The sequence below is a fragment of the Rousettus aegyptiacus genome, unplaced genomic scaffold (genome assembly GCF_014176215.1).
Source record: "Rousettus aegyptiacus isolate mRouAeg1 unplaced genomic scaffold, mRouAeg1.p scaffold_m13_p_3, whole genome shotgun sequence".
Lineage (NCBI taxonomy): Eukaryota > Metazoa > Chordata > Mammalia > Chiroptera > Pteropodidae > Rousettus > Rousettus aegyptiacus.
The window spans coordinates 60,025,381-60,039,561 of NW_023416306.1; the positions used below are offsets into that span (position 1 = coordinate 60,025,381).

General features: G+C 41.6%; 1 protein-coding gene across 3 annotated transcripts in view; it reads left to right on the top strand.

The window, feature by feature from the left end:
- Window positions 1–14,181, top strand: part of ADAMTSL1 (ADAMTS like 1) — an 823,217-nt gene that overhangs the window by 695,743 nt on the left and 113,293 nt on the right. For all 3 annotated transcript variants that reach the window (XM_036217921.1, XM_036217923.1, XM_036217924.1), the window contains one exon: window positions 547–1,672. In XM_036217921.1, the coding sequence (XP_036073814.1) occupies window positions 547–1,672 (1,126 nt within the window). The remainder of the gene's footprint in view (window positions 1–546; window positions 1,673–14,181) is intronic.

Genomic DNA, 14,181 nt, shown 5'->3' on the forward strand with positions numbered 1-14,181 from the left:
CGTTCTCTTTAATACTAATCCCTGGAGTTGTAACACTTCTGGGCTCTCCTCCCTTGTGTATATGAGGGCCCTGGTGCTCTGCAGCACCCAAAACATAAAACATTGAAAGGGAGACATTCTCTCTCTTTTTTTGTCCTCTGCTTCTTTTTATGATGCTGACTTTTTTTTTTTTTTTTTTAATCCTTTTAATGAGAGGAACTGCCTTTCCCCTGGGATCCTCCTCCATCTAGAACCCTGCATCTCAGCTTCTAGGGGCAGAAAGACCCAGCAGGGTGAGAGCAGGTTGCCCTACTGCACCTCATTAGTTTGGTTTTTGATGGTGGCGGCAGCTTGATGGCGCACAGCTGGGAGCCAGTTCCTCCTGTAAAACCTAAGATGGCCGATGAAGGAAGGCCCTGACCAAAATAAACTCTGCAGCACTTTTTTCTCCCTCTTCTCTCTTTTGTCCCTCCACTCCTCTTTCTCTTCTCTTCTCCCTCTTTTTTCCCTCTCTCTTGTTGCTGCATCTCTCATTTTTCTTTTCATTCACCTTTCCTTTCATTCCAGGGCCCGGGCGGCCATCCACAAAGCACAGCCCACACATTGCGGCTTCAAGGAAGATATATATCCAGACCCGCAGGCAGAGGAAGCTGCACTTCGTCGTGGGGGGGTTCGCATACCTGCTCCCCAAGACTGCAGTGGTGCTGCGCTGCCCCACGCGGCGCTTCCGCAAGCCCCTCATCACCTGGGAGAAAGATGGCCAGCACCTTATCAGCTCCGCCCATGTCACCGTGGCCCCTTTTGGCTACTTGAAGATCCACCGGCTCAAGCCCTCAGATGCAGGCATCTACACGTGCTCTGCAGGACCAGCCCGGGAGCAGTTTGTGATTAAGCTTATAGGAGGCAATAGGAAGCTCGTGGCCAGGCCGTTGAGCCTGAGGAGTGAGGAGGAGGCCCTCCCAATGAGGAAGGCCAACCCCAAGGAGGCCCTGCAGACCCACAAACACCAGAACGGAATCTTCTCTAATGGCAGCAAGGCCGAGAAGCGGGGCCTCGTTGCTGACCCGGGGAGCCGCTATGATGACCTTGTCTCTCGGCTGCTGGAGCAGGGGGGCTGGCCGGGAGAGCTCCTGGCCTCATGGGAAGTCCAGGACTCCACGGAAAGGAACACGTCCTCAGAGGAGGACCAGAACGCCGAGCAGGCCCTCCTGCACCTGCCCTTCACCATTGTGACGGAGCAGCAGCGCCTGGATGACATCCTCCGGAACCTCTCCCAGCAGCCCGAGGAGCTTCGTGATGTCTACAGCAAGCACTTGGTAGCCCAGCTGGCCCAGGACATCTTCCGCAGCCACCTCGAGCACCAGGACATGCTCCTCAAGCCATCTGAGCGGAAGATGCCCCCTGTGGCCATCCCGCCTCATAAACACGTGTCTGGCTTCAGCAGCTCACTCCGGACCTCTTCCTCTGGGGAGGCTGGCGGTGGCTCTCGCAGGCCACACCGCAAGCCCATCATCTTACGGAAGATCTCAGCTGCCCAGCAGCTTTCTGCCTCCGAAGTGGTCACCCACCTTGGGCAGACTGTGGCTCTGGCCAGTGGAACGCTGAGTGTGCTTCTGCACTGTGAGGCCATAGGCAACCCCAGACCTACCATCAGCTGGGCCAGGAATGGAGAAGAGGTTCAGTTCAGTGACAGGTAAGCCTTGCAGCTACTTGGTCTAGGAAGGGAACAGGGGAAGGGGCACATCTTATCTAAGGCATGCTATCCACTCTCCCTTCAAGATGTTTTAAAGGGTAGGGCTTGAAGCCCTGGGCCTCGGGGGCACATTCTGGGTTTCGAGCCCTCTGTCAGCACTGGTAGACTGTTGGAGCAAAGACAAGGTATTTAATGTCTCTAAACTGTATGCTCTCATCTTTATAAGCTATTAACAATGTCTACCCACCTCAGTCACTGTAGGATCTCAAAGATTAATGAGATACTCACTAGATAGCTTTGAACTTTTGGCCGAAAGCTATCATTCCAAGCCAAAGCATTATTATATTACACTTTGTGAGATGAACCATTATACACCCCAATGCTGTCCCCGTACGTGTGGCCCCCAGGGCTGGGGAGAGAGTGCAACCAGCACCAGCTGCTCCCTGTGGGTGAGCCCATCTTCTGTCTGAGCTGGACAAGGCTGTTTGTTCCAGAAGGCTTTTATTCCTGACTGACCTGTGATTAATTATCCTAATACCTTTTGGTGTCTCTATTTCGATGTGTCATTACTGGGATGACAGCATGTATTACTGACTGGTTTCCTTGGGCCATACCTATTCATAATGTAAAATCAATAGTGGTAGTAGAGGTAATAATATTTTTTGAATGCTACGTATATGCCAAGCACTGTGCCCTACTTTCTACATACATTGTCTTTCTTAATCTTAATAGTGGCCCTTACAACGACAGTGGTAGCTGGCACTGAGTGCTTTATCTCACAAAATTTTAACAGCGCCCTGAAAACTGGATACAATTTTTATCTACACTTTAAAGAAGAGGAAACAAAGTAAAATAACTTGTTAAAGATCTCATTTAATTAGGTGACAGAGCCAAGATATGTGACAAAAATAAGTAGTCACTTAAAGAGTCAGATTATGAAGGGGGAAGGAACTTTTAAGGTCCTCCTGTCCTAAGTCCTCATTTTAACTTTTTATCATCTCTGAACCCATGTAGAATGCTCTCTTTATTAAATATACTTCTAAACACTATTCTTAGCCAATCCTCTTGTCTGGTTTGCTAGCTTAGGGTAAGGAAGGAAAGAAGCCAGGATTTATTATGCCAGGCGGTATGTCAGGTTTATTTCCCTGTAACTGTATTTGTTATTCTAACAGTCAATCCACAAGATTGACATTATCCTCCAGCTTTACATAGAAAAGCAAAGGTTCAGCAACTCACCCAAGACCACTTTAGTAAGAGCCAGACCGAGGATTCAATATCAAGTATGATCCGAAAGAGTAGCTACATCTACTCCTCTGTGACTTGATAAACAAAGGTGACATTGTCCATCCTGCCCACATCTTTTGTGCCTTTAAGTCATCAGTAATATAGCCATGCAGTCTAGCACTGACAGACCAAATAGCTTGTTAACAGTGCTAAGTTATTTTCTGTGTGCTCTTACTGCCTATCAGACACTGCTCAGTGCTTCAAAGGCATTATCTTATTTAATTGTGTGTGTGTGTATGTACATATATATATAAATATATATATATAAATTTATTTGTATGTGTGCGTGTGTGTGTGTGTGTGTGTGTGTGTGTGTATCTCCTGCGGGGTAAGTACTATTATTGCTACCAAATCATTGATCAGAAAGCTGAGTCACAGGTATTGGACCCACACAGAAGCACCAGAGACAGGATTTAATGCAGACGGTATGGCTTTGACAGCCTCTGCTCCTAACTTCTCCACTGATTTACCCCTCGCTCATACTTTCCTTGATCAGCTCAACTGCTGTGATACCTGCAGTTCTTTCCAGAAAACTTTATAACAAATTTGTGAGTCCAGCCAAAGTTGCAGCAAACCCCCTTAAGGCCTCTGGGTCACTGAGAGGCAGCTCCAGTGTCAGGCCCCTAGGATGATGGGTGCCAGCTGAGAGTGGTGCCCTGTCATTCAGGAGGATGGTACACTGGAACTCACCTCTATCGGTGCACCTGTCACACCTATCGTTCCCATGTCATGTCATCTCCTCCTCTAGCATAGGTACTATTTTAAGCACAGGTATCATTTCAGTTATAACCCTTGGGCCTATTGCCTTGGATTGGTACCCTCGGGTTGGAGGTTGTAGCAGTTGGCTGTGTGAGGGAAACATGGGGATTAATCTTTCTTGGCTAACTACATACATTGCACCCCAGGCTAGCAACTGTCCCAGCCACCATCTTTGTTAATATCCACCACAAGGTGTGACATGCTGTTACCCCTGTTTCAGAGATGATGAGACATTGCTCACAGGAGTTAAGGAACTTGACAATATTAGATAGCTAGTAAAAGACAGAATCAGGAGGGCAGATTCAAACCCAGTTCTACCCAACTCAAGGTCATGCTGTTTGACAGAATGGATAGCTTCATGCTTCTACATAAGTACACTGCACTAGGGATCCCAAGTCGCCTCAAGGCCCTTGCTGCTTTCTACCAGTTAGCTCCGGGGGGCTCTTCCTTTGAATAGCACTTACTTCCTCCTAAAAAGCTGTAGGAGACAAGCTGTTGGGAGGGGCCATGGCTTGCTCAGAGTTCCTGCAATTTCCTTGAGTGCTGGAGATATTTTAAATGACTTTTTTGAAAAATTTAATGATGTTTTTAATGAAATCCAAGGGTCATGGCCCATTAGGTCACCTGGTGACTACAGGAAAAATGTGGAAGGAGCTCGGTTAGAATTGAGGGCTTCAAGCTGATCTTGCCAAGGCCCTTCTCTTTTTATGACCTAGTTCCTTCATTTCAAAAGGGAGGGGTTTGTCCCAGATCATCTCTTAGGACCGTTCTACCTCTTTCACTCATTTATAGAAGGTCACAGAAGGTGAAAACCCATATGCTGACAGGTAGCAGGGAGAGCCTTGAGTGCAGTAATTTCAAAATTTGTTGGACAAGTTGTTTCTGAGTGTTCCACAAAACAGGAGTCTATTGATCATATGACTTAGGGACATGCTCACTTAAAGTTAAACAGACGTATTTACTGCTGGATTTTACTTCTATTTTTTAATATAATGCTTGTTTTTTTATTATAAAAGTAATAAAGGGGCTATAAAACATTTCAAATAATACCTAAATCTATAAAGTATAAATGTAAGACTCCTTCAGCCCCCCCAATCCTATTCCCTAGAGGCCGTCACTCTTAATAATTTGGTATACATCCTTATGGAATTTTTATATTTTATTGTATTATGTATAAAACACACATACACACATAGGATTTGGGTTTTTAAACAAGATATTAGTCATGTTTAGAAACTTGATTTGCTTTTTATTCAACACGTCTAGGAGGCATTTCAGAATAATATGTAGAAATCTACATCACCTATTTTCGCAGCCAATTACTATTCTTGAATGTATTTAACTATCCTCCAATTGAAAATTATTTTGGTTTTTCAATTTTTTTTAACTCTTGTAAGTATTCCAACAACTTTCCAAGTAGGCAATATAGTACTCAGTGTTTTCGAAGTACTTCTTTGATCAATGAATAATTTTTTGGCCTAGCAATCTCAGGGATACCAATAATTCTTGAAATACCACTTAGAATCACTACTTTCACCTTTTAATTTTCACTTTAATTGGCATTGAGAGTCAAACCCTAATGGTTTTCAGATAAAAAAAAGCTAGAAAAAGACATTTGGCAGCCAGGTGCTAAAGATACTAAAGGTGCTACCTAGAACAGCAGAGGACAAATTCTGGATCTTCAGTCACCAGGACATGAGTGAGAGTGAAAGTGGGGAGTAGCATTAAGAGAGAGAGCACATGAGGGCATTGGCAAATCATTGTACAGCTTTTGCCACTGTCGAGATTTTTTTCTACATCTAGCCTTGACCTTTTTAATGTGGATTAATGGCATGCGGTCAGGAAAAATAAGGGATTTCTGTTTCTGATCTTTGACATCATAATTTTTCCACTTTACTTAGATGGCCAATAAGAAATATGGCTTGAGTTTAGTTTCTATATAGTTTTCCAATGGCTTTTTGAGAAAAGAAAGTGAATGTATCTGCACAGAGCATGCAAGAGGCACAGAGCTGCCATGGGAACTGCTTTGCTCTAGGCTGCTGGTGACCTCTTTTGTGTTAGGTTTTATCGTCTGTCATCATTACTGTGTCTGGTTCAGAAATGCTCATTTATTTTCGAACAGAAGTGCTGAAATGCCCGGTGTTATAGTTCAGTTAGCCTGTTTTTGCTTAGTACCCAAGTCTATCTTTCTGAAAGTCTGTGAGATTCAGCTGGCTGTTGGTTGGCAGCACTTCACAGCATATTCAGGTACTTTAAACAGTCTGAGCCAGCAAGGTAGGTCAAGGGAGGAGGACAGGGACTGAGAAAAATCTATTACTTTTTTGGCTTTTAAATATGCCAATACTTGATGCAAAAGAAATTACTTTTCTGAAAGAATAACCAACAATTTAGATACTATTACATGCCATTATCCATATAATTTTACTAATTGAAATGAATTCGCTTGCTTCTTAAAAGCACATATTAACTTCTCAAGCAATACAAGTTTTGGCTCAAGTTTACAGGATGTCCCTGGATATATTATGACAGACTATTTCATCATAATCCCTACTTCTTTATTTCACAAACATTCCCATGCTTGCTCTGAGCCAGACCCTTTGTTAGATACTAGGGATGGAGGGAAAGACTCATTCCCTGTCAATGAAACTTAAAGTCTGGTTTAGAAGCCAGAGAAGTAAATGCAGTGTTTAAGTGCTAAGAGAGGGCTATGTATATTTATTTGTCCCATAAGTATTTTTTAATCCACCTATTATATGCCAGATACACACCTGCTCACTGGGAATATTGTGGTGAATGAAACAGAAGTCTGTGTTCCCTTGCAGTTTATGTGCATTTAGACTTCTGCTCAAATGGCACACATCGTAAAAGACCTCCCCGATCTATCTAAAAGAGCACTCCTCATCTTCTCTATCTCCCCGATCTATCTAAAAGAGCACTCCTCATCTTCTCTATCCCTTTAACTCTGCTATTTTTCTCATAGAATTTTATCATGTGATATATCTGTATTTCTTGATTGTTCATAAAAGTAGAAACTCTTTACTGCTATATCTCCAATGCTGGGAATAGTGCCAGGTACCAAACAGGTACTAAATAAATAGCGAATGAATTAACGAATGAGTGAAGCAAGACAGTAAACACAGAAAAGTAAGCAAAATATCAAATGGTGATGAGTATTGGGCAGAAAATTAAAATGGGGTGTGATAGGGAATGATTTGGTGACCACTTTAGATGGGGACTCTGACGAGGTTACCTCAAGCCATAATGACCAGTGTTCAGCAACATGACGTCAGGAGAAAGAGCACTTCTGGACAAGGAAAAAGCTGTGCAAAACCCCTAAAGTGAAAATGAGTTTGATGTACTGAAGTTCATTTGGCTGTATATAGTATGGTAGGCAGGCAGTAGAATTAGTATGGGCTGAGGCCATGAGGGTAGCCAGAGACCAAGAGTCTGAGTTTAGGGTATAGTCTGAGTACCACAGAGAGATTTTGGAGGATATTAATTATCTAATTGCCATTTTTATAGATTCACACTGGCTATTTTATGGCGAGTGTAGAGGAACATGAGTGGAGCTGGGTGGCAGGTGGGTGGGCCTAGAAAGGGGTCCTTTGCAATCATCCCTTCAACTCCACACACATCCGTTGGGCGTTAAATACAGTGATAGGGACCAGACAGTGAAACTAAGAAATGCTCAAGTGCTGGTGTAGGATAAAATAACTTGGGCTCCACGTTTGTGTTAAACTCCAGTGGACAAAATACATTTTTTTAAACTTCTAAACTTTTGAAAGTAGATGGAGGAGGGGTTCTCAGATTCAGAGTGCATAATATTAACAGGAACTTGTTATAAATGCTGACTCCTGCATCCCATCCTACCCCAGAAATTGTTTTTATAGCCGGGTCCTATAATTTGCATTTTAACAAGCCAGACAGTTCATTCTGAGGCCTGAGGTTCAAGGATCCCCTTGAAGAAGTGTTGAGAGGGGAAAAGGGCAAAAGACAAACCTGAGTTGAATTACGCACTTGCTATTAGTTCTGTTAAAAAGGCTTAGAGGAAGTAGACAAAACTCCGTGCTAAAAATGATGCTTAGGAATTCCAAGCACTCTCCTGTCCAGCTGCCTTCCCTCGCAGAATCCCTCCTACCCACTTACTTACATGCAAGTTAGATTTCGTTCTTATCGAGCCTTGGATCTGAGAGAAACCAGCTTGTGAAAACAAGAGTGCCTGTGTGTGAAAGGAGCAGACACGGTGGAAGTTAACAGACTCCAAATCTGCCAGTTTTCTGGAAAAGTTCTGGGCTGGCTAGAGGTACAAGAACTAAGTGTGGCCACCTGGTTCAGCCTAGGAACAAAGAAGCAGGACTGGACTTTCCAGCACAGCCAGTGCAGGCAAGTTTATTCTTTCCAGAGAGTTGCGTGCCAGTTGATTTGGAAAACAAGAGAACACTGCCTCCTGTTCGCTTTGCTTTCATTGCTGAATCCTTGTAGCTCTTGTGGACCTGTAATTCACTGGTTTGACCACATCGCTGCCTTGGAAAGTCCATTAGAAGGGAAGTTTTTTAGCCTCGCTTCATGTGCCTGGTTCATTAATGGTACCTGAGAGGTTTGAAATGTTACTCTTATAGCACTAAAGTAGCCGACTTACACCCTGGAAATGTTTCACATATAGAAGGCTATCTATCTTAAGTCCCCCACCAAGGTCATTATATATGAATTTTTTAAAGTCCTGCCTAATATTTTCACTGTTTATTATAGAATTGGCATCTGTTTGCTCACCTCACATTCTCAGGCTGCATGCAGCATATACTTCCCTTAGGAACAAATCCCCATGCCATAACCCCCCAAAAAAGGTTATTCTTGTTTGTTCAAAAATAGAAAATTGTCACTCAAAACATTCCTTATCTCTTCTGGCCTGTCAACAGCATTCCATACAAGCTAATCACTTCTTCCTAAAAACAACTTGCTACTTTAGAAACTACACACTAAGAAACTAAGTTTCTTAAACTAGAAACTAAGTTTGCTTCCACCTTATTTCTTCTAAGCATCTTTCTGGATTTCCCTTCCTGTGCCTAGCTCTTACCTACCTTCTTAGGAGTCTCCCTTTGCATACCCTAATGATTCCTCTGGCCCAGATATTCCCCTATGTGCCAATGATTCATCAAGCACCAAACCAAATCTCTTTTGATTCATATGTGTAACTATATACTGGACACCCCAACACAGATGTTCCACAAATAGGTCAACTCAATATATCTAAAACTAAACTCCTGAATCCCTATTTCAGTAAATTAAACCCCCATTCACCCAGCTTCCTGAGCCACAATATTTCTAGACCGTTCTCGCTCCTCCATGGATCCTTCATCCCTCTCACTGCCTTTACTTTAGGTTACCTTTGAAAGCATTAGATGATTATAGTAGCCTCCTAGCTCTATATTTACCTTCTCTATGCCAAGTTTTGGCAAATTACAGCCAGTGGCTTTTACATTTTTTAAAGGGTTATTAAGAATGGCTTTTAAAGAGTTATTTAAAAAGCCGTTGAAATTGAGCCCAAAGCTGTTAGGTTTACCTGCCCAAGGTCCCACACTTAATAGATGGTATAGCTGAGATTTGAACCCAGTTATTTAAAGGGTTATTAAAAGAAGGATTTTTACATTTTTAAAGGGTTTTTAAAAACAAACAAAAAGTAGGATACAACAGAGGACACCGAAGATGGCCCTCAAAGCCTAAAATATTTGTTATCTGTCCTATTACAGAAAAAAGTTTATTGACTCCTAGATCATTGACATGCTACTGACAGAGCATCTTTCTAGCAAACCTGTCTATACTGCACTCATGTTTCAAATTCTTTTAATGGCTTACCATCACTTGAGGATATGCTCCAAATGTCTTAGCACGCTATAGAACACCTTTTATCATCTGACAGCTATCTCTCTGTCTTGCTTCATCTCCTACCATACCCCTCACCTCACACCACTAAGCTCTGCCTTTCAGTAGTACCTAGTTACTTGCTATTTACAAATTTGCATGGGGCTTTCTGACCTACTTTGTCTGCCTAATCCTACCCTTCCTCAAGGGAAGCCCCCCTCCACCACCCCACCCCTCACCCAGGTCAGACGACCCCCATCCAGGACCCATGTAAGTATCCTATGCGTTATACTCTATCTCAGCCCTAACGCTGTGCATTAGAATTAGCTAGTTGTTTATCCACATTACCTTCTGGATTACGTTAACCTTCCTCAAGGGCAGATGTTTAAGAATGTCTTATTTTCTCCACAATTCCAAGAACATGACACACTCAACACATGATAGCTGATGAATGAATGAACCGAGGAATCGTGGATGCCTATGGTGAGAAGGGAGGTTTGCTAATTGTTGGAGACTGTAGTTGCATAGTTTCACATGATCTGAATTTCTGGTATTTAATATGCAATTACAGCAGAATTCCAGAGTGGTCCCCTCTCCCAACTAAACATCTCTGCCTTCCCTGTGTGTTCTCCACTGGAGAAGTTTCAGGACACTCCAAGGACCTATGGCTCACAACTACACAACTTGAAGAGCGCTGCTGTAGAGTGAATAAGTGCAAATAGTAAATACCTTATAGCATCCTATCTCCCATCACATCCAGGCCAATGGAGAAATCATCATCATCAATACTAACATTTGATGAGTATTTGCTTTGAGCTAGGCACTGTTCTAAGTGTTTTACAGGTGTGCATTTATTCTTACAAGAACTCTTTGAGGTTATTATCCCAATTTTATAAATGTTGACATTAAAGTACAGAGATGCTAGATTCACTTGCTCAATGCTCACATTTATTAAGTAGTGGAGCTAGGATTTGAACCCAAGGCAGTCTGGCTCCAGGGACTATTTCTTTTAATTGACTTTAACCTCAGTTGAATACATGGGTTTGCCATTGTTTTTTAAAAAAGCCATTGGGGTCAGCTAGACCAGCATAAATTAACATTCAATCTTCTGGCCAGCTGGCTTCCAGTCTGTGAGGTTTTGTTTTTATTTTGGCACATGTGTTTTAGGCAGAGCCTTTTCTTCTGTTAGTTGTCTACCTTTACATATACATACTGAGCTATGAATATACGCAATGCTAGGCACATAATTAGGCACTCAGTAAACATTACCATTGTTATATCTTGGTGTCTTTTACTGTGTATGTTGACAGTGTCGATGGCCTGTGCATGTGCGTTTAGAGCCCTGGACCATAATAAGCAAGATGAAACAAACTGTTCCTTACTTTTCAGTTATGCTGTATAAACACTGAACATTTATTCACCACATTTTGAATTGAGATTCAGGGAAAAGCTAACTCCAATTTGCATTTGAATAGGGTGTAACATGAGCCAAAGAATCTGAAATAACTCTTTCTCACATCTAATACCAAGAGGTTCAAATAATACAAATATATTTCCATATTCCTACATCTGAGTCCAACTCCAGAAACAATACCTGTAAGGACACTGCTGGCTTCATTACAGAAAAGAAAAGCCAGATTCCCCAGAAATGGCAGTGTAAGTTGAATTATCAAATTGGGAAAGAAAGCTGGATGAAGATTGATCCTTTCCCCCGAAAAAGATCTAAATGCTGCTGATGACAGGGAAGTCCCTATTTTGCTATTCAACTCTATTGACCTAAGAGTGAGCCAGTAGTCACATACTAGCCATAGCTCAGCTGACATAGTCTTACAGCATTTCCTAAAGGTTATGGGGTTTTTCAAAAGAAATGCAGGTGAACATGAATAATAATATGAAACTAAATACTTTGAAGAAAATACTGATTCCTTCTTAAAGGAGGAGAAATGGCTCACAGGTGATATTCCATCCACGTGGAATCCTAGAGTAAGGGCTAATGCCAGGGAGTTTCTGCCTTTTGCTCCCTAAGCCTGTTCCTCTTTTCTTTCTATTCTGGGTCTGACTGATTTGTGCTGATGATTTCTAAACACAACTACACAACTTGAAAAGCACTGCTATAGAGTGAATAAGTGCAAATCATAAATACCTTGGTCAGGAGGAGCAAACTAATGGTACATAAGTTAGCACAAAGGTCAACAGTGGTAGAAGGTGAGTAAGACTAGAATCAGAGCAACTTAGGCTCAAATTCCAGTTCAAATGATCATACCTGCCCTGCAGAAGAGCAAGAGTGTGGAAAAACAAATCTCTGTAAAATGCCAGGGTCACAGTGAATATTCATTCATCAGTATCTGTATCACTGTCATGTATATATAGGGCCAATATATCGCACCATCTTCCAGGACATCACAAAATAAGGAGCTTTATTCTTGTTTTGAAGTAACACATAGGTAGTTGTTCAAAGGGTTGAGATAGAAAGGTGTCAAGGAAAATACAGTATGATGAAGAATTATCAGCCTAAATCCAGGCAGTAGGAGAGGATGGTTATATTCTACTGGCAATTTTTTGCTATCATTTCTGATCTGCTAAAAAAGAAATCTGTTTGTTCTAAATGCTTATATTTTCAAGAAAGCCTTGGACAACATTCCAAAGTGGTGTTGAATAGATGAATTAAGGCGTGTTTGGAAGACTTGAGCAACACAGAGTATCCACAGATGGAAACTTCTCAGATTGGAAGAGAGAATCAGATGGGAAATGGCTCCAGGGTCAATTTCAGCACCACAGTTGTGAAAAATGCTTTATGTAAAAGTCATAAGCACATGAAATGCGTTTCCAAGTTTGCAAATAATATAAATACCGGAGGCAGGCAGATAGGGAAGGAAGAAGAAACCAGTTTCAATTTGGTTTGGCTTGATTTCTTTAGAAAACTAAAGGAAATGGAGATGACAAATTTTTTTCCCAGCTGAAAAGTGTAAAAGTAGCAAGTCAGAGAAAAAGGTGCCATCTCAATAAATGCATAAACCTCAGGAAAAAAAAAAAAGTATTGGGTGGTAGTGAACGCAAAGTTTACAGAAATGTCCAGCATTCATCAGGAAGCAGCATTAGAGAATTTGAGACAGTGACAATCAGGAAGCACAGGTGAGGCTTAGTATCAGGCACTATCTTGTCTCTGAAAGACTAGGAGGTCTCAAAAGATCCCCAGCAGTTAACTTATTCGTCCTAGAAAGATGGTCCTAGCAAATGCCAATGTTCCGGAAAAGTAATTAACATTTTGAGCATAAATGAGAAAAGCACTGAAACAAATCAGAAATGAAAAGTCCTGCATGTTCTAGGTCAGGGTCAGCAAATTGTTTTTTAAAAGGCCAGAAAGTAAACATTTTAGGCTTTTCAGACCATCCTATCTATCTCTCAACCACTCAGTTCTTCCACTGAAGCATGAAAGCAGGCATAGAAAATACTGAAACTGGTGTGGCAGTGTTCCAATAAAACTTTATTTACAAACACAGGTGACAGCTGACTAGAGTTTGATGATCCCTGTTGCAGGTGAATAGGAAATCCAGTCAGAGTCATTTTATACAGAGGTTTTGTAGTTTGAAATGAACTACTCAGTAAGCAGATAAAACTACCCATGTTAGCAAATTGAAGACTTCATGAATTTCTGAAGAGAAGGAAGCTGAAGGGTTTGGCAAAGGGTATTAAGACAGGGTTAAGAATGTGTGGTCAGGTGGCCTTTCCCATTCCAAAAATATTTTCTATACTTCCACCTGGAGCAATCATGACGCTTCTGGCATTAAATAACTTTTAGTTGGCAATTCCATTAAAAACAGCAAATTTTTAAAAAGTTGCCCTAGCCAAGTGGTGATATGAAACTCTTCATGAACCTTAACTCAATTCCTTAAAATATCTATACAAAACAAAAATCTCCCTTGCAAGTCTCTGGGCTACTATAATTTTTGGTTTCAGAAAAAAATTCTTGCTCATAGAGTTCTTCTCAAATCATTTTTTTTCCTTCAGCCTCAAGCTATTTAAAATTTAGAATATTCCTGTTAATGATTGTCCATTTCCCTAAGTATGAACCTTGGCACAAACTGTCCCCTCCCCCAAAATGAGGCCAAACCACACGCCTTCCAGTTATTTAGAATCCAGAATATTCTTGTTGGTGATTGTCCATTTCCCTCAGTAACTACAAACCTTGGCACAAATTACCCCCCACCAAAAGTGAAGCCAAACCACATCCCTTCCTATTAGGCCCCAGTGGATGCCTGGATAGAGTCAGTTTTTAAAGGTCAAAGTTCAGAGGTCATCCCCCATTCACGATTCCACCGTGTGTACTAGTTGAGCAAAGTTCTTCTCTGAGCTTTGCTTCCTCTCAAATGGGAGAATAATGTCAATCTAGTAATATGATAGTGAGAATAAATTTATATAAAGCTTAGATACTTGTCTAACAAATATTGGTTCTCACTGTGGTAGATTTGATTATCCTAATCTAAGATTTCCCTAAGCAAAAAAAAAAAAAAAAATCTGCATTTCATAATAAGAAAAAGTCCTTAACAGCTCCTCCTAGGAGATTGGAGCTGATACACCTTTCACAGCCTCTCTTAACTTTGCTTTTT